This window comes from Xyrauchen texanus, chromosome 7, assembly GCF_025860055.1.
Source record: "Xyrauchen texanus isolate HMW12.3.18 chromosome 7, RBS_HiC_50CHRs, whole genome shotgun sequence".
Classification (NCBI taxonomy): Eukaryota; Metazoa; Chordata; class Actinopteri; order Cypriniformes; family Catostomidae; genus Xyrauchen; species Xyrauchen texanus.
Genome location: NC_068282.1, coordinates 30,295,157 through 30,316,868, shown reverse-complemented (window position 1 = coordinate 30,316,868; position 21,712 = coordinate 30,295,157). Strand labels below are relative to the sequence as shown.

Below are 21,712 nucleotides of genomic sequence, written 5' to 3'. Positions count from 1 at the left end.
TCAGAGATGTCCTTTTAAGCCTACAATCTGCTCCCTCCATCACTGCCACCTCCACAAAGGTCTGGCTGGAAGGTGGTATTCTGATACCCCTGTGGCAGGCAGCAGAGGATGGCTGTGTTTTGACACAGGCTGCTTGGGTGGTAATCATTTAGTTCCAGGTTAACTCTCTCCTTCATCTGGTTGAATGAAACAGCAATGATCTCATCAGTCTGTGCAGTGACCTAAGGCTCAAAGTGCCAGAAACCTTGTCTTTGCCTACCAGTCCATATGTGTGTGTATGGATAGAGGGTTTTGGAGAGAAGGGAAACAAAGCATTCATTATGCTGCTGTAGATGTGATAAGGGCAGTAAGTAGTGGGGGCACTGCACTCTGATAAGCGAGGAATTACTCCATGGCACATTTACACTAGATTAGATGCACTACTCAGAATGTGAATAAATATCCCAGCTAGAAGAGATTGGAAAAGATTCAAGAAAGTGAGCAAGAGCAAAGAAAGCTAAACGGTAGATGTACAGAAGATGAATAAATATATCATAAAAATTATATATAGGGCTGTCAATTTAAAGTGTTAATTCAGTCCAATAATTATATAAAAATTACTCATTAAAAGATTGATGCAATTAATCTAACCTGTTTTCAGCAGGGGGCAGTAAGCAAAACTCAAGCTGCATAGGTTACTTACAACTGTACAGAGAACAAAGTTTAAACCAAACTCAGGCTGTTTTCCACTTCAAATGTTTATGATCTTTCCTCGCTAACTTCCTTCCATCTCATGGACTCTAATGTACATCATTGCTTACATTGCACTAGTGCCCACTACTGGCGGAACCCATGCAATGGGTTTAACTGGAATACCCTAAGCCTATGATCACTTGTAGCTAGTGATGGGAAGTCCGTTTCTTTTCCGCGAACCAGTTCTTTCGGATGGTTCAATTCAATGAACTGGTTAAAAAAAAAATTTCACCAGTTAATTTGCGTTATCACGTAATGGTGTCACTATATATAATGCCAATATGCCGGCACCGTAGAATACATGCACAAACACATTCGATAAAGCCATATGTAATTATAATTTTTTTTAATTAAGCTCTAATAATAAGGGTGTTTATTGACATCAGTGTTTCATTTAGTGATCTTACAAAACATCCTACATTAAAGTTTTTCACCTGAAGCACCCAATACTGACACTGATATACAAACATGGATGTTCTACACATGTTTAAAGCAAAAAAAGTGATTAAACTAGTCAGAAACCATGATCCAGCTCATCACAACTTCAGATATAATCTGCATGCACACAATACTCAATAGTAAATGTATTTACATCTCTCAACTGAAACGTTTCGCCCCTCATTCAAGTCCTCCGTTCACGCATGCTCATCAGCTGCCCCCTGATCAGCAGTTCTGAGTATTATGTTCAAAAGAGGCAATTCCCAGTTCAACTCGTTCACTAAAAAGAACCTGTTCAAAAGAACGATTCATATTTTTGCACCTGAGAAGACAACATTTTAGGAGATTCATGCAATCACATATTCAGGTAAAGTTTAGTTATAATTGCAGAGGCTTATGTATAATCTTGTCTGTTAAGAAAAAAAAAAAATGCTTTATTATAATTAATTGTTAGAAAGAATGAAGAAGTTGAATGAAAATGGTAACATTACAATTAACATATAGGCTATGACTAGGGGTGTGACGATCCAAACTGACAACGATTCAATTTCATGATGATTTGATTTTTTATTTTGAATGATTCATAATTATTTACAAAAAAATAGGCCAAAAAAAGATTTAAAGTTTTTACTGAACATTTGTAATTTAGAGAGCACTAGAATCACATATGCATTTAGGACCAGGGAGATTGGCTTATATGTGTGGATGCATATTTGAACAAAAAATGCATTACATGATATGCACAATAGATATTATGAATATGTTACATTTAGACATAATGTGGTACATATAGATATGTTACATGCATAATAACATATCCAACAGATATCCAACAGTTATAAAGAATAACATGCAAGATAATGACTTGATGAAAACACACTAACAGACGGTAAACTGTAAAATTTGCATATCATGTTGCATTAAGATATTGCACCAGTAATTAAAGATGAAATGTCATGTGCAGGTAGATAAGATCCATGTTTAAATTGAGCAGGATCATCGACTAAAAACTGCCTATTAGTTAAAGTCTGTTGTGGTATGTGGTAAATGTGAGTTCCCTATTCATTTTGGGACAGGCTGAGGTGCGAGGCAGTTAAACGGATGCGCCTCCACTTGGCAAGCTTATTTGCGAGAATCCAATGACATTTTCATGCAGGGCTATTTGTGGCACACACTGCGGAAGATAAAAATGCTTATATTTTCGTGGCTGCTGTGTGTCATTGACCAATCAGAGATGACTGCCATCAACTGGTTCCCTTCTGAACAGTCTGCAATCGCTCCCTATCCCTGTATAGCATTCATTAATAATACCTCAGGCTTGCTTGACTCTAAGGACAGCACAAGATGGGAACGCGTTCTAGTGTTTATATTATGTTTATACTCCCCTATATGCCATTGGTCAGACAACCAGATAGTCCCACCCCAAACTCACACCATTGATTAAGCCAGTGTTGCTTTGTCAAACTGTTCGGGAACCTCAATAAAACAGAGCAATCTTTTGATAGTGCCCCAGATCCACTGTGTTTTTAGGGACTTTTTGGGAAAATCAAATCAACCTACTAATGGCTTACTTATAGTTGAAACTTTTTATGACCGAAGATTTACACACTTCAGATTCAAGTTATCTTAACTTGATAACAGGTTGGAGATTTGGTGTTATTAGTTGCGGTCTATTCCGTGTGAACTAGTGAACAAGTATCTGCATACTTTAGGTCTATATCCTTCTGGTACAGTATAGGGTCATGGGAGTTATCAGACGTGGTACAGTGTAGGGCCATGGGAGTTATCAGATGTTTACTGGGAGAGGCATTTCCCATGTCAAAATTGTCTGTCACAAAAATAACTACCCTCTATCTTTTCAAAAACAAACATAATTTTCTCTTAGCAACATGAGAGCAAACCACGGATAGCTCGTGTCTCTTATCCCGCTTGGAGAGTGTGATTTCACAGCGTGGCTGAAAACAAACAAAGGCAAGCCTGTTTAATCTCCTCACAGGCCATTTTTGTCTAATCAATTTAGCGAAACTTAAACATCAAACGCCTGCTCTTGGCCGCATCTCAGTGTGAGACAGAGCGGATGATTGTTTTATCTGGTGGAATTCTTTGATAGAGAGACTGGAGCCCCACAAACCCAAACATGAGAGTTTGATGAGGTGAAAAGCACGACAGCAACAGTGCCACCATCAGCAAGAAACTTATTCTAAACAATTTCTCTTGTGCATAACCAACAAAAACTTTAAGTGTAAGATGTTACATTATTGCATTAATGTAACTGAATAAATTATTTCATTAATTTTAATGGAAGTAACATCCATATGATGACTATTTATTGAAATAACTGATACCCTGTCTCTTACAGTATGGTAGTGCTATGCTTGTAGGTGTTTTTTGAAACTTAGAGTGGGATTTTGGCTGTGGCCAAGTGTTTACCCAAGGTAGGCCAAATTAAAGCCTTATCAACTTTTAAAAGGGAGGAGAAAACATTTTTCATATCTTTTTTTGTTGACGTCAAAGGCTGTTTGTACAATAGAACTGTAAAATTCATCTGCCACTGGCTAATATACCAACATGGACAGGTTGCGTAACATGCCCTCATCCTCGAAAACCATGACCAACACAAGGCAAACTAAAGAACTGACATTAAATACACATTTACTGTACTTGCAGCAAGGATAAATAATGCATTTTTCTACCTGGAAATTTCCTTTATGCAGTGAATTATTGACTGCAGTGAGCACAAAACCATAACATTCGAGATACTTTTAGATACTAAAATAATTAATTTTTCTATTCATCCTATGCCATGTTAATTATTTTGCACATATTTGGGCCTGTGCAGTTCTCTGTAATATTATTACATTCAAATGTTTATTTTATTTAAATTTTTGTTAGCAGTTGAATTGTCACGGTCATGAAATTTGGGTGACGAATTGTCAAACATATAATTGCGATTAGGACGATTAATTGTCTGCTTTAGAATTTTCATGAATTGTCACAAAAATGACAATTCATTATCACACAAACTGTCTTCTTACGTGTATGTGTTAAATTTAACTTGGAATCATATAATAAAATAGGGATATATGATTTCCTTTAAGGCTTGGCAAATAAACGTGGCAAATACTACACAGGGGTAGAATTACATGAAAAATGATATTATGAATGTCAAAATATTTCCAAATACTTAAATATGTCTCTCTTTTTGGTCAGCTGATGTCTTGGCCTATTATACATTTTCTGTACACTGTTGTTTTTGCAACCCAGATCAGTGCTTGAAGTGGGGCGGTATGCAGCGGTACGCAGTACCTGCGCTTCTAAAATTTACTCTACAGAGTACCGGCATTTTTTAGCATACCACCACTTCTCAGAGTCTCCCGGTATGATTTCATGTCTTTATTTAATGTAAGTCAGTGATTTGTTGCAGCCCGCCAATCACTTTTATCTGACCTTCCAAATGATTTTGATAAAATTGCGGTAAACATCTGAATGCTCTCTGAGCAAAACTCACCGGTGAGTTTAACAACACTTAACATGTGCAACAGCATCAGTGCTCGTCAATCTGTAGTTCAGTTCCAGAGGAGCATGCGTGTTTAAGCTTGTCTGGACATAGTTCAGTTTCTCCAAAACATGAACCAGTAACTTTGAACGCATTTTATCGTGTCTTATTCAATGTAATGTATTTATGCAAATTGTTTAGCTGCTCTGTTACAGAGGTTTTGTCAGCTCATATGCACAACCTTTTTTCACAAGAGGCAAAATGATGATGAAAACCAAACCTTCAAATAAAATACATAGGAACATTTGCTTTTATTCTCCATTCAAGTACTCATAAAAACATTAATAATGTGAATTGTCATGGAACTTGCCTATGCATATATCCTGACAGTGTTTGGTTCTACATCGTTCTAAATTCTGAACATCATCAACTCAGATTGTTCACCTTTTTTAATGATTATTATCTGCACAAGTATCTTATTGAATCAGTTTAAACAACAATCTGCAAATTTGCAGATGGTATATAATGCAAGTTTTATTTATATTTTCTTTTTATCATTAGAAAAGTTACAGGGAACTGTTGAGGAGAAACTGTTCCCTATCTGTCACTCACTCAATGTTGTGTTAATGTAGTGACACTAAGGGTCACCCTTGGGAGCTCCAAAATCGTCTGATATTTGAGAAAAGGCCAGTGAAAATTGGCGAGTGGAATTTGCATGCCACTCCCCCAGATATACAGGTATAAAAGGAGCCGGCCTGCAACCACTAATTCAGACTTGTTCTTCGGAGCCGAGCGGTCTATGTACTCCACTGCTCTTCCATTCACCTTGAATAAAAAAAGCATTCTAAGCTGTTGGATAAATGGTGCATTGCAGCGGGTTCTCTCCCTCTGGGAGATGCAGATAAGTGCAGAGACCACCCCCTGGGCACTTCGGCAGCTACACTAAGAGAGTATAGCCCGGCTATGTGCCCAAGGTTCCCACTACTCCTTTTAGGGACCAGGTGGTGAACCTGCAATTGCTAACCTGGGAGGATGCAGACCCAGCCTTGTTGTTGCTTTGTCCAGTACGTGCTTTGCGTAACTACTTGGACCGCACAGAGAGCTTTATATGCTCCGAGCAGCTATTTGTCTGTTTTGGGGGACAGCAGAAGAGGAAGGCTTTCTTCAAACAGAGGATGGCCCACTGGATTGTGGATGCCATTGCCTTGGCATATCAGGCCATGCCTTCCCCCCTTGGGAGTACGAGCACTCTCCACTAGGAGTGTAGCATCCTTCTGGGCCTTGGTGAACGGCGCCTCTCTAGCCCTCTGGGTAGGACCTACTGTGGGGGTTTCTTTCCACATGTGTACTAATGGTTGGTAAGTCCATGTGACGTATTCTCCACATGTTAACCACCCCTTTGGGCAGGATGTGGTCTCTGCGGTGTCTTTTCCCATTGGGAAAATACTGATGCGAATACATCTGGCCCCAGCTGAATGATTTTTCTGTGGAAGAAAAAGAAGAGAAAAGTCCGAAGCGGCTGCGTGGCCTGTTCCCATTGTAAGTACCTCCTGTCCTCAGGATGCTGGATCTGCTGAAGTTGTGTGATGTTGGTTTATTACATCTGTTTAAATTAGATATTCGCATATTAGCAGATGGTATATCATAATAGTTTTATTGATATTTGCCTGTTTATCATTAGACAAGATAGTTCAAGTTACTGGGAACTGTTGAGGAGAGAGAGGGAGATTGAAACGGGTGAGCACGTTAATATTATGAGCTCTAAAATATGCGGACCGTTTAAATGTGACAGTGTTGCACACCAGTCTATTATTGTAGTAACACCATGCACGTAACAACAAAACGAAACATTTCAGTATCTTCACATGCAAGCAGGCGATTCTCTGCGCTCTCAAGAAACAATTTGGCCAAACAGGAAAATTTGTCTGGCGATGCAGATAATGATAAAAGTCAGAATATCGGCTGATCTATCTGCCTCTGTGATATATCGGTCAACCACTACCAAAAAGTACTGTTTTTAAAGTTGTAACATCCCGTTTCCTACACCACTTGGTCCCTATTATTGGATATTTCATCGTCTTTAAATTTCCATCAGGATCGGTGGATCAAGAGAAACATCTAGGTTACGGATGTAACCTCCGTTCCCTGATGAAGGGCCTTTTGCATCTCTGATCTATGAGAAAAGGCCAATGAGAAATTGGCAGATGGAATTTGCATGTCCCGCCCACGGGTATAAATGGAGGGAAATGCATCTGTTTCATTCAGGATCCGACAATGAGGTTCGGCCACAACAGTGGCTCGGTTCAGCTACGTGGCCGGGAGCGACGTGCTTTTTATTTTTTTTACCATTGTGGTGCGGGTCAGTGAGACATTTGGAGTTAATTTGGATCACTCCCATAATGTAATTACACCAGAAAACGAGACACAAAAACATGATATTTCTATATTCGCCTAAAATGTTCTTATTTGGACAGTACAATTTGATTGGAATTTGATTTGATATGATTGGAAAGTGTACAATAATCATGGTTAGATCAATGAATCATGATTTTACAATTATTTTATAATCACTCCAAGTAATTTGTTACAGCTCCACACATTGAGCACAGGCTCACAATTATGCATTGTATGAAGCCAGAATCTAAAGTTCCAAGTGTTTTGAATTTTTGCATGAAGACAGCAAGTCTAACATTTGTGCACTGTCAGATTGAGTCAATACTGGTGCTCTGTGTTTTAAGAAAGAAGTTTAACAAAAAGCAGATCTGTGCACATCAACAGATAAAATAAATGAAGAGGCTTAGGACTATCAGATTTATCATCCAAACTTGCCCCCAAATTCATACTAGTATACACAAACACAACGTGATGGTTATCGGTTTGCCCACGTGCTCTAGTGAGTCTGCATAGAGGGCTGATGCAGAAGATATATCTGTGCTGATTATGAGGGCCCATGTCACAGCAGTGTGTGTGTGTGTGTGTGTGTTTGTGTATGTCTGTGTGCCCTCAGACACCGCAGATAGAAATCGCAGTACATTAAGGGAGGATTCAGGTTGAGGGATTACAGATCAGTGAGCGGCAGTGATAACAGCACTCAATGGATTGATCTGTCCCATGATCACTCCATCTTTACCTCATTTATTCTCTTTCAGCCATCCAGAAAGAACCAAGATACAGACACTGCATAAATACTCCAAAACAATACACTTGCACACTCACACCTAAGAATACACATTTACAGTAGACTCAATAGCTCTACACTCACCTAAAGGATTATTAGGAACACCATACTAATACTGTGTTTGACCCCCTTTCGCCTTCAGAACGGCCTTAATTCTAAGTGGCATTGATTCAACAAGGTGCTGAAAGCATTCTTTAGAAATGTTGGCCCATATTGATAGGATAGCATCTTGCAGTTGATGGAGATTTGTGGGATGCACATCCAGGGCACGAAGCTCCCGTTCCACCACATCCCAAAGATGCTCTATTGGGTTGAGATCTGGTGACTGTGGGGGCCATTTTAGTACAGTGAACTCATTGTCATGTTCAAGAAACCAATTTTAAATGATTCAAGCTTTGTGACATGGTGCATTATCCTGCTGGAAGTAGCCATCAGAGGATGGTTACATGGTGGCATAAAGGGATGGACATGGTCAGAAACAATGCTCAGGTAGGCCGTGGCATTTAAACGATGCCCAATTGGCACTAAGGGGCCTAAAGTGTGCCAAGAAAACATCCCCCACACCATTACACCACCACCACCAGCCTGCACAGTGGTAACAAGGCATGATGGATCCATGTTCTCATTCTGTTTAGGCCAAATTCTGACTCTACCATCTGAATGTCTCAACAGAAATCGAGACTCATCAGACCAGGCAACATTTTTCCAGTCTTCAACTGTCCAGTTTTGGTGAGCTCTTGCAAATTGTAGCCTCTTTTTCCTATTTGTAGTGGAGATGAGTGGTACCCGGTGGGGTCTTCTGCTGATGTAGCCTCAAGGTTGTGCATGTTGTGGCTTCACAAATGCTTTGCTGCATACCTCGGTTGTAACGTGTGGTTATTTCAGGCAAAGTTGCTTTTCTATCAGCTTGAATCAGTCGGCCCATTCTCCTCTGACCTCTAGCATCAACAAGGCATTTTCGCCCACAGGACTGCCGCATACTGGATGTTTTTCCCTTTTCACACCATTCTTTGTAAACCCTAGAAATGGTTGTGCGTGAAAATCCCAGTAACTGAGCAGATTGTGAAATACTCAGACCGGCCCGTCTGGCACCAACAACCATGCCACGCTCAAAATTGTTTAAATCACCTTTCTTTCCCATTCTGACATTCAGTTTGAAGTTCAGGAGATTGTCTTGACCAGGACCACACCCCTAAATGCATTGAAGCAACTGCCATGTGATTGGTTGATTAGATAATTTCATTAATGAGAAATTGAACAGGTGTTCCTAATAATCCTTTAGGTGAGTGTATATTGTTTCAAACAAAGTGCAGTCAAACAGTCAAAATTAAGATCATGCATTGTCACATGGGAGTGATTTTATAATATTTACAAGAAAATATCTTGACAGCACAAATCTCTGCTTTGCTAAGCAAAGTTAACAGTGTTTTGCTCTCACACAGTCACAGAAAACGTGCAACCATTGCATTATTTCCAGAAGACAGTCATTATAAATCACAATTTTTAGTAAACAAAAAAAGAGGCTTGTGTGAATGTGTGCAGTTAAATCCTAAAATATCCTGTTTTTGGAAAATGATTCCACCACTTTAGAATCCCAGTGTCCAAGTTATTTGTCTTCTCTGTGTTTTGTAGCAAGTTGTTTTTTCTGATTATTTGCAACCAATAGCTGCTTTTGGAAATGGAAGCGTAGCGGTACTTCTGTCAGGAAGACTCATTAGCATACACCATTCATTCAATTCTGGTGTCTTGTCCAATCATAATCCAGCATCTTCTTTATAAATCTGCAGCTGTCAGTTATCACTGATAATGCTGTCCTGGTTACTCCCATAACCTCCGTTTCCTGGAGGGAACGAGATGTTGTGTCGATGTAGTGACACTAGGGGTCACATTGAGTGCCCGAGACACCTCTGATCTTTGATAAAAGGCCAGTGGGAATTGGCGAGTGGTATTTGCATGCCCCTCCCCCGGACATACGGTTATAAAGGAGGGGACGTGCATTCCGCTCATTCAAGTTTTGTGCTGAGGAGCCGAGAATAAGGTACCGGCCATTTCAGCGGATAGTTCAGCATTTTCACAGGAGGGACACAACGTCTCATTCCCTCCACCAGGGAACGGAGGTTACGGAAGTAACCAGGACATTCCCTATCTGTCACTCACTCGACGTTGTGTCGATGTAGTGACACTAGGCGTCCCCTAAAAAAAACACCACAACTACCTGAACTGGGTTACGTGGAATGGCAGTGCGAGATGGGCAGACTGCTGTGTGCCGCATAGCCAGCACACCAGGCCAGAACGTAACCTCCCCTGACGCTAGTATGAGTGTCGAACAGCCCTTTGGGGATGAGTTGACTACCAAAAGGATAGGGACAGACTTGTTCTAGTCGTGCCTTTCTTCTCTCTTTTTTCTTTTTCTCCCCAGAATAAGAGAGTATTCGCTAACCGACTGGGACACCAGTGTCCACGTCGGGGGGTGTCACTCCCAAGGGGAAGACAGTGAGTAGTGAGTATCTCCGCAAATTCATCTGCAGCAGGGTTAGGAGGAAATCAACCAGGGAACACATTTGTGAACACAACTGGGAATCACCAGTTCACATCTTCAGCTCAAGGGAGGTCAAAGGTGCTAGGCACAAGTGACATACCCAGCCAGTTGACCCGGCCTTACCCTTTGATTCCTGCTAAGTCACTGGACGAGACCGGCTCAACCCGGAGATTGTAGAATCTCGCAAAGGTGTTGGGTGTAGCCCAGCCGCTGCTTGTCAGCAAGAGAGGTGCCACTAGTTAGAGCCATTCCACCAGGAGGCCGCCACACTCCTGGTGGAATGGGCTGGTAGCCCTGCAGGGGGTGGCACATGCTGAGCCTGGGAGGCAACAGCTATGGCGTCGATGATCCAGTGGGCGATCCTGTTTGGAGACAGCACTTCCTTTCTGCTGTCCACCAAAGCAGACAAAGAGCTGCTCAGATATCCTAAAGCTCTGTGTGCGATCCAAATAGATGCGTAAAGCGTGCACCGGACACAGCAATGCTAAGGCTGGGTCTGCCTCCTCCTGGGGCAGCGCTTGCAGGTTCACCACTTGGTCCCTGAATGGGGTCATGGGAACCTTGGGCACATAGCCCGGTCAGGGTCTCAGGATCACGTGAGAGTAGCCAAGCCCAGTTTCGCTGACAGAGAACACTTTCAGGTCCCCAACCCTCTTGATGGAGGTGAGCGCCTTCAGGAGGGCAGTCTTCAAGGAGAGTGCCTTAAGCTCTACTGACTCTAAGGGCTGGAAGGGAGCCCCTCGCAGGCCTTGCAGGACTACAGATAGATCTCATGAGGGAACAAGGCATGGCCTGGAGGGATTCAACCTCCTGGCACCTCTCAGGAACATGATAATCAGGTCATGCTTCCCTAAGGACTTGCCATCCACTGTGTCGTGGTGTGCAGCTATGTACACCTTCAAGGTGGAGGGGGACAGCTGTCCCTCCAGCCTCTCCTCCAGAAAGGAAGCACTGAGCCGACTGCGCATCTCTGGGGGTCTTCGTGTCGGGAATAACACCACTTAGCCACTTTGAGGCATACAGGCTCCTTGTAGAGGGGGCCCTACCCTGAGTGATGTTGTCTACCTCCCTGACCTTGCACAGGGTCTGTGCAAGTAGGCTCACTGGGGGGACCACATACTTGCATAGTCCAGGCGTCCAGCTGTGTGCCAGCATGTCTATACCAAGGGGAGTCTCGGTCAGGGTGTACCAGAGCGGGCAATGGGAGGATTCTGGGGAGGCGAACAGGTCTGCCGGTGCCTGCCTGTATCGACTCCAGATTAGCTAAACCACCTGAGGGTGTCGTGACAGCGCGTCCGCTGTTGTGTTGAGGTCGCCCGGGAAGTGAGTGGCTCGCAGCAACTTGAGGTGCTGCTGACTCCAGAGGAGGAGACGGTGGGCGAGTTGTGACATGCAAGGGGAGCATAACCCGCCTTGGCAGTTGATAAATGCTACTGTCGCCATGTAGTATGTTCGAACCAACACATGCTTGCCCTCGATCAACGGCCGGACCCTCCGCAGGGCGAGCAGTATTGCCAACAACTCGATGCAGTTGATGTGCCAACGTAACCGTGGGCCCGTTCAGGAGCCAGTGGCTGCATGCCCGTTGCATACAACGACCCAGCCCGTCTTGGAGGCAACGGTTTAACCACGACGCGCCTGGCGACCTGTTCTAGGGGAACCCCTTCCCATAGAAAAACAAGGACATTTCAAGGGTTGAAAAGGTGGTCCGCGTGATGACCACACGATGTGTCCCGCGGCGCCATGCCCATCTTGGGACTCTGTGCTGAAGCGGTCCCATATGTATCAACCCGATCGGAGTGCCACTGCCGAGGGTGCCGTATGCCCCAGGTGCCTCTGAAACCATTTCAGTTGGACTGCGGCCTTCTGTCTGAACGCCTTAAAACAGGTCAGCACCAACTGGGCGCGCTCATTTGTGAGATGCGCCATCATTGAGACCGAGTCTAACTCCAGACCTAGAAAAGAGATGCTCTGAACCGGGAGGAGCTTGCTCTTTTCCCAGTTGACTCAAAGCCCTAGCCGGCTGAGGTGCACGAGCACCAGGTCCCTTTGTGCACACAACACGTCTCAAGAGTGAGCTAAGATTAGCCACTCGTAGAGGTAGTTGAGAATGCGGACTAGGGGAATAATCTCATCGACGTACCGGTGGGTGGGGCCTCGCGGCGGGGCGGTGCCAGAGAGGAGCCAGGGAGGCCACATTGGCGGGGTTTGAGCCCTGTGGCGGTGCTGAGTCGACAGACATCGAAGCACTTACCTGACTCCTGATACTCACAGTCGATATATCCGCCAGTGTATATATATATATATATATTTTATATATATTTTATGGCTTTATCGCCTTTATCATTTAGGACAGTTGAGAACTGACAGAAAAGTGGAGGGAGACAGAGGGAAAATGGGATTAGGACATGACCCAGGCCAGAGCACAACAGCTCTTCATATGTTGTGAGCAACTTCTGTGCCACTGCGATGAAAAAAGAATTACAACTAAATTACAATTACAAACTTGCTCAATATAATTTACCCTAAGACCCCAGTAACACTTGAGATTTCAGCAGATATTTTCAGCAAGGCTTAAAGTTTTGCTTAACTAACATTATTTGGTTTATAATTAGGTGATGTTTTAGTGTACTGAAGCTTTGAGAGGACTATTAGTCATATAATGAGCTCTGTCAATAGAGTCAACAATCTTTTCCTTCGAGAAGGGAAGCAGTGATAAAGAAAGATATTTAGTACATAGAGAGTTGAGCAGAGGTGACTTGTTAGTGCCGTTTTACAAGAGAATGAAGGAATAACGAAGGCTTTACAGACAGACAGGAACAGTACATCTCCACACATGAACTGCAGTTTCTTGCTCCCATTATTTCTTCTCACTTAGGGCGATTTGTTGATTGGAATGGAGGGTTTCTGGTGTGTTACATGACATGGATGTGCGAGCAGTTTCCCTTCACCCCCTGCTGTAATGCTAGCCTCTGTGCTGAGGTTTGTATGGCCTGTTGTTTCTCTGTAACTCAATCAGTCCAGATGGGCCCCACATCAGCCTCAAACAGCGGTTATGGCAACGGCCTGTGAAATCAGGGCCAGACTTGTGCTCTGGACTTCACACTGGCCATGTCTTTTTTCTTTTCTCCACCAGTTCTTTATTTCTCAGGTCTGGTTTTGGTAAATGACATACACTCACTGCAAACATCCAGTGGTCCAACATAAAATGACACATACTAAAACACATACAAAAAAAAAATATATATATATTAAAAAAAGACATCTATATATATCCTTCTATATAGCATTGCTTCAAATGCCACCACACTGCGCATCTCTCTGTGCCACTCTTGAAACGAGGGTGCTCCAGCTGACTTCCATCCTCTAAGTATGATCTGTTTGTCATAACACTGGCTAGGACCCAATATTTTATCTCCTATATTTATGACCGACCTAACACCTAAAATACAGAGTCTGGGGCTAAATGAAATTTGAGTGCCCACACATACAACTCTGAACCCTCAACCAAAATTCTTGGACCTTAACACACCACCAAAAAACATGGGTTGTGTCCCCATCTTCTGATTGGCATCGCCAGCAGGTGGGCATGTCTTTAAGACCAAGCCTATACAATCTAGTGGGGGGCCAATAGAATCAATGTAAAATCTTAAATTTCATAAGGAACACCCTTGCATCTCTAGATGTAGACCTGGATGTTTTTAGAATCCTAGCCCACACTCCATCCTCCAATACCAAGTTTAAATCTTTATCCCATAATCTCTTGAGAGAAGTTGAAGCTCCATCCCCCAGACTCTGAATTAGTAGAGAGAATACATTGATGCCTCATGACCTTTTCTAAGAGCAGTAATCACCACTCCCCAAAGTATCTGACTTGACTTGACTTGATCTGCCACTTTAGGGGGTTGTATGCTGCTCCCAAAATGAGTATAGGGCAGGTGGCACAGCTGTAAATACCTAAAGAATTGAGATCTGGTAATCCCACAATGTTTAACCATATTTTCAAAGGACTTCAACATTCCACTCTCATATAGATCACTGAGCATATTAACCTCCCTCAAAATCCACTCTGTCCAGCAGAAAGGGGACCATATGCTCGAAGCGACATTTAAATAAATGTCCGAATTAATCACTCTGAACACTTTTGTCCATACCGAGTGCAAATACGAGATAACGGGGTGTAATTTAACTTCCTAAATTAGTTTCATAGAAAGACTTTGCAATGGTGAAATAGGGGCAATAGCTTCCTGTTCAATTCAAAACCAGGGAGGGGCTCTCTCTCTGGTGAAAGCGACCAGTGAGCCAAATGTCTGAGACCGAATGCATAATAATAAAACAAAATCTTTGTTAGGCCTAGCCCACCTTTGTCAATCGGCCTATGCATTTTACCGAAATGTAATCTGGGACGTTTACCATTCCAAATGAAGGACTTTGCTATGCTATCAGATGGCTTGAAATAAGAGAGGGGGACATCTATAGGGAGAGATTGTAGCAGGTAGTTGAATTTTGGAATACAATTCATTTTAATTATTAATAATATAATAATATTATGTTAATAATATTAATCTTCACAATCATAGATACATGACATAAAGCCCATCTGCCCACATCAAAAAAAGTTTCCAATATCCTCTTCAGTAGACAAAGATGTGGAACTATTAAGATTAAGATATAATTCTTTAAAAGCATTATTAATATCAGTGGCCAAGGTAAATATTTCACCACTATCAGATTTCACTGAGGGAATGGTAGAAAAATACTCTTTGTTTTTCTCTTATATATCTAGCCAGAAGCTTCCCTGATGTGTCCCAGGACTAAAAGTATGACTGTCTTGCCCTGAATAGACAAAACTCCACCTTCCATGACAAAATAGTATTATATCTGGAGTGGTGGTGGCATAGTGGGCTAAAGCACATAACTGTTAATCAGAAGGTCGCTGGTTCGATCCCCACAGCCACCACCATTGTGTCCTTGAGCAAGGCACTTAACTCCAGGTTGCTCCGGGGGATTGTCCCTGTAATAAGTGCACTGTAAGTCACTTTGGATAAAAGCGTCTGCCAAATGCATAAATGTAAATATCTGTATTTCAGTCGGGTCAATTCTCTGAGGCCATTAGACGACATTCAGCACTTCAGCTCTGCTTTGGAACTTTTAATATTCTCTTCATGGGAATTCCACAATTCCACAAGTTCTTGTGCTTTGGATTTTTTTGTGAATGTAGCATACTGTATGATCCGGCCCCTAAGAACCGCTTAAGTGCTTCCAAGCCATGCCCACAGAGGATACATTTCAGCCTTTAGCATTTGTTGGAATTCAGGATTATGCAAATAGATTACATTACATTTCAAACAAAATAAAGAAAAAAATATAGCAATAAAGTCACACATCTGATATTTGAAAATAAAATCATTTTATCTCAGATGGCCAGTGAAAGTTAATGGGTTGAAATATCTTTGTAGAGCAACAAAATAGGAACAGTTTGAATAAGCGTTTCCAGTGTTGGTAGATTTGATGATTATAATAGGAGCAATTTAGTTTAGTTGTTGTTTTTTTGAAAACTTTACATGACTATTATGGCTATTAATGTTATTGGATCCTGAGATTAGCAAGTTTAAAGGGATAGTTTACCACAAGATGAAATTTCTGTCATTATTTACCCTTATGTTGTTCTGAACCCAGATGGCTTTCTTCCTTGGAACAAAAAAATGTTTAGCAGAGTGGTTGCCATCATTATTCACTTTATTGCATGTTTTTCCATGCAGTCTTTTTTCCCCATTTAAAAAAATATATATTCCAGGTTCAATTCAAGTTAAGTATTATAAGTAAGTGAATAGCTGCTTTTCCACTATCGTCCCAGTGTGAGCCAGTGCTATCAGCTGGTCAGCGATGTTCCAGCACACTGTCTATGATATCGAACCATGAAAAAGTTCCTTGGGGCACCTCTTTTTCCATTGTACATCTTATCGGATTTGTACTGTGTGCTAGATAAGCTTATAATTGTATAAAAGTATGTACATGAATTCTTCTGTTAAAATGGGGACTATTTGAACTGAAAAGTTGTTTAAATCATCATAACAGTTATTTTAGGGTTTGTTGTACCCAGGGTACAAACAGTGAGTATTTTAATGTTTATGGACTGGCCCCCATTAATTTCCATTGTAAATGCCACTCTAGAACCAAGATTTTAGCTTTTTTTAAAGAAAAGGATGTCAAAACTATTTTTTTATGGTAATAAATATTATGCCACAAATTTAAAAGGGATATGTATGTCTTTCATATGTGAATGAATCAAACACCCTCTATGTGCCATATAGTAAGATTAACTCAGTTCCCTATGTGCAATGTATGATGGTGAAACTCAGGAGGATGGAAAAAAATCCTTTGTATAAACCATGTTGTATTGGCACTATTGTTGAGTTTAGAGCATGCATTAACAGATTCAAATTCAGGTGTTTCTCAGAACCCATGTGATCTGTGGGACTAATAAATGCTCCCAATTCCCAATGTTGCAATGTGTGATTAGGGGTTTGTGAGCTTACTTCGGAGAGCTGGGTTTTTAGCTCATGCCTGGCCAAGGTAATTTGCTTCTCACCTTGGAGCAGTTTTGGATCGTCGCAACTGTGTTTGTGCCTCCTCTAAATGACTCAATCATTTTGAAATTGTTTCTGTCTGACTCTGAAATTCCACAACTTTAAAAACCAATGGAGGTTGTGCTTGAGCACCTCTCACTACATCTCTTTCCGTTTGTCTCTCTGCATCCCTATATTCAGCGAAATCTGTTTCCTTCTGTTTTCTTTTCCTGTCTCTTGCTTAAAGGAATAATTTACCCAAAAATTGAATTGCTGTCATCATCTACTCACCGTCATGTCATTTCAAACTCGTAGGACTTTCTTTTGCTGTGGAACACAAAATACGCTATTTAGGAATATGTCTGAGCTGCACTTTTCCATACAATAGAAGTTAATGGTGAACACTGTCGACAAGAATTCTAAGGTAAAAATTTCAGTGAATAAACAACTTAAACTTTATCATAATTTAGAATGATGAGACTTGCATTACATGAAGCATTTGGACTATTTTTATGGTGCTTTTTGGAGCCCTAGTTGCATTACACTCTTATTTTATGGAGAAGAGCAGCATCAACATTTGCCTAACATCTAATTTTTTGTTCCACAGAAGAAAGAATATCATAAGGGTTTAAAAAAAAAAACAACTTAAGTGATTAAAAAATGGCAGTATATTCATTTTCGAGTTAACTTCAAAAACTATTTAGCAAATTTCCTCTGCACCCAAAATCCTATTGGATCTGTGCAGGTTGGATTTGTTTGTGTGCATGCATTTGCTCAGACTGACCCAAGGGGGAGGCTTACATGCTCATTGAAAATTTTCCACTGAATACAGACATTGGGAAAGTAAGCAATGGAAAAATTTGAAGGTAGTGTGAAAAAGTGAGGGTCTTTTGCCTGTGCTTCTCTGTGAGCTTGTGTCTGCCAAACCCTTAGTGATAAGCACTCTGTCATTTCTTCCATTCTCTGCTCTCCAAAGGCCCTGCTGTTATGATTGTTGCTGCACTTTTATTGCACTCAGTGCTAAACACTCTCATTTGCTTCAACGTCATTCCACACAGATCTATGTGGGGGAGACACTCATTGCATAGCTCAGAGTCTCGTTCAGAACTCACTGGAGATGTATCTCCAGTGCCTGTCATTCAGGACAGCACATAAACATCTCATTTCCGTCTACAAACACATCTGCTACCTTTCGTAGGGATATCTTGAAATTATAGAGTTTATGGTTGTCTTTTATATGATTACATTTTCTTGGATTAGGTATGGACTGATCTCACAATCCTGCCCCTTATACTGAGCATTTATGGACTATTAAAGGTATAGTACTCCCAAAAATAAAAAAAAACATTATGTCATTGTTTACTTACCCTCATGTTATTCCAAACCTATATGACTTTATTCCATGGAACAAAAAAGTTGACTGACCATCAGGGTTGGGCTGAGGTACTTAAAGAAAATATTCTTGACTGAATACTAAATAATCTCTTTTAAATGTATTCATTAATATTGTCAGATACATCACATAAAAATAGAAAACATATTTATAAAGGCAAGGCACAACTGTAAGATTATGTGTGAGACTCACAGCATGTGGATGCTCACGCTACTCTCCACGATCCATACACAACTTACCACGTGCCCCATCGAGAGCGAGAACCCTTAATCACAACCACGAGGAGGTTACCCCATGTGACTCTATCCTCTCTAGCAACCGGGCCAATTCGGTTGCTTAGGAGACCTGGCTGGAGTCACTCAGCATGCTCTGGATTCTAACTCGCGACTCCAGGGTTGGTAGTCAGCATCAATACTCGCTAGCCAGGCCCCCCAGAATGGCATTTTTTAAATATTTGTAACTGTTTAATCTTCTTCTTTAGCTATTATTTGATTGGACTGACAATGATTACTACATTTTTACAAAAACATGGATCTGAAATGCAAATGAACCATATTTTCCACTTTGTATGATATGTTAAATAAATGTATTTACTCAGCAATTACAATCACAAGAAACAATGTATCGTGCTCTAAAATATAATATTTGTGTAAAAATGTGGCTGTATTGATACTGGCACACTGTTGACACCATGTTGATTAAGCCAACAACATTCCATTGCGGTTGCCAGATATTAAATCTCGGAATTATTATACATGACTAAGATTTTGTATTTTCATTATCCGATGTCTATATCAAACCTTTTGGTGACTGCGGTCCATTTTTATAGCATCCGAAAAACCAAACATTTTAACTCATGATTTTGTTTTGAAATTATCCCAATTTGGCATGAAACCCTGGCAACACTGCTCACGCACTACAACTGCTCTGGGGATGAGTGAGCGAGAGGACAAGAGTGCAGTGCGTATCTCCGCTGTTCAGAAAAACTGTTCAGACAAACAGTCAAGTTTCTCATTTGATTGACAAGAATTTTTTTACTTTCTGCCTTATTTTGTGGTCAATTTTATTGTAAAGTGTTACAAAAATATGCAAAGAAACTGAGAATAACATACTGCCTGACATCTCCATTTTGAGTTCTCCGATATGAAAGAAAGTCATATGGGTTTGAAACAACATAGGGTTGAGAAAATAATGATTTTGGGGTGTATTATTCCTTTAATGACATAAAGAAATATCCCTGTCCCAATTGTTGCCATGATTTGGTAACCTAAATCTGCATGGCCAACTGGTAAGTAGTTTGCTGTGAAGTCAGATTATTTGATCAGTATAATGAAAATGGAACACCATACGGTCTCATGGACAGACACTAGCAAGTGTAGGTCTGAATCTGACTTTGCAAGCAAAAGATTGTCTGGTTTGACCTTCTGGGCCCAAAAGTTATCAAGGGCAAGAAGCAAATGAGGTATCCAATGTATCGGTAACAGTGGTAAAAATGTTTTCATTTACAATTAATTTGAACTTTTTCTAAAGTCTGAATCTGTGATAATTGTTTAATCAAGTAATGTATTAAGTGGATAATTTGACATTGCCTGTTCTGATTTAGTCGTGTGAATGTGTCTCAAGTGTTTAATTGTATTAGTCTGAGAAACAAATTTAGATCAGCAAGATAAAGAATAAAGAGTGAAAGGAAGTCAAATCTATTTTAAATCCCACAGGAAAGATAAATCACAATTTCTCAATGAGATCTCATTTGTAATGAGATACACAATGAGTAATCTCAAGTGGGATATCCAAAATGAGATATCCCAGTTGATTCCTCTAGGAAACAATATGATTAAATGGTGTCTTACACACATACATCTCCTCCAAGTCTGCATCCAAAAGTTAGAAATTTCAATATGACTTTAAACATTTCTCATCATTTCTCCTAAGGAATTGTACGAGAAATATGTGAGAAAGAGTTGATACAGAACTCTTTTAGTCTCATTACGTTTACAGAGCTATGAAAGAGCAACATCTGAGAACCTATGAGGTTGTCAACATTTTAGCTGTCAGAGTTAAGAATGTGATTTTTAAATGATTTCTAGGCCATTGGTCAGTGTCTGTTGGATGAACAAGGTCAGTAAATAAGCTCTAAAGGTGATGAGGCAGTGCTTGTTTGTCAGGTCAGTGTTGAGATGTAGTTAATCAGACCATGTGTGGAATGGAGTTTGGTTTCAACCCCACTGCGGCCCTAAATCAGTATGTTATATTTGGCCCACTGGGCCCTGTCAGAGACTGTAGCTCAGATTTTGGAACAATTGGAATGACAGACTAAATGGCAAACTACATGCTCAGCTTGAACAGATACAGATTTTTCTCTACATGTCTCGCTCTTTCTCTCATCCCTTTATCATATTCTCTCATTATCACTAACAAAGGAGCCAGTGTGTGAAAGTTCAAATTCCAGTGAGACCATGTATTGTTGTGGCTTTCCAAAGAAAAACACTGCTTTCTCAGTCACTGTGAGATTATCAGCAGGGTGGAGACATAAATAGCATAAACTCTGTTAAGAAGTAACAGGCAGTCACATTGCTGATAACATTACTGTAGGAATAGAGAGGAGAGCATGAATGTTTGGATGCTGGTCCCCGGAATGGGTCCTCACCAGTTGCATTGAAGAATAGTTAATCCAAAAAATTTAAATTCATGTAATTTCAGATCCATATTACTTTTTTTCTTCTGCTGAACACAAAAGGAGGAATTTTAAATGATGTCCCTTTCACTCATTTTAATACATTGACAGCTGATAGTGACTAAATTCTAGACTTTGGGAAGATTTGACTAGCTTCACCAGATTGCATTGCTCTACCAGCACCAAAACAGAAAGAGAGGACAGAAAAGATGGGATCAGAGGAGAGGAATGAGAGGTTTTTATGTTCTAGCAGCTGAAGCTCTGTGGTGGACTTTACAGTTTAGAGCCCATGTGTTCTTCCTATCTTAAGTGAAAGTCCTCATTGTCACTCTTTTTTTAGGGTTGAGGGTTATGCTTTTCATTTCACTTCCCTCCCATATCCCCTTGTCTCTCTCTCTCCCTCACATTTAACCCTTTTCTGTGTTTTGTCCAGGTGGCGTTACATCTGCAGCCCATCCAATCCCTGCCTTTGCATCAGAAACCACTGGTCTTTGTCCTGAACTCCCCTCAGCCTGTGCTTTGGAAGCTTCGGACAGAGAAACTGGCCCCAGGAGTCAAACGCATTTTCCATGTAAGTTTGACCAGCTTTATCTGGTAGAGGCTCACAGGTTTATATTGATTGCTGTAGTCTGTGGATGTTGACCAGGCTCCCTGATGGATGTTTGGTATCGAGACAGTGGTGTGGAAATTGCA

General features: G+C 41.0%; 1 protein-coding gene across 1 annotated transcript in view; it reads left to right on the top strand.

Annotated features, from left to right (window-relative positions):
• The window catches only part of LOC127646503 (transforming growth factor beta receptor type 3-like), a 175,868-nt gene that overhangs the window by 87,543 nt on the left and 66,613 nt on the right, over nt 1-21,712 (top strand). The window contains exon 4 of the mRNA XM_052130211.1: nt 21,453-21,590. Coding sequence (XP_051986171.1) covers nt 21,453-21,590 — 138 coding nt within the window. The remainder of the gene's footprint in view (nt 1-21,452; nt 21,591-21,712) is intronic.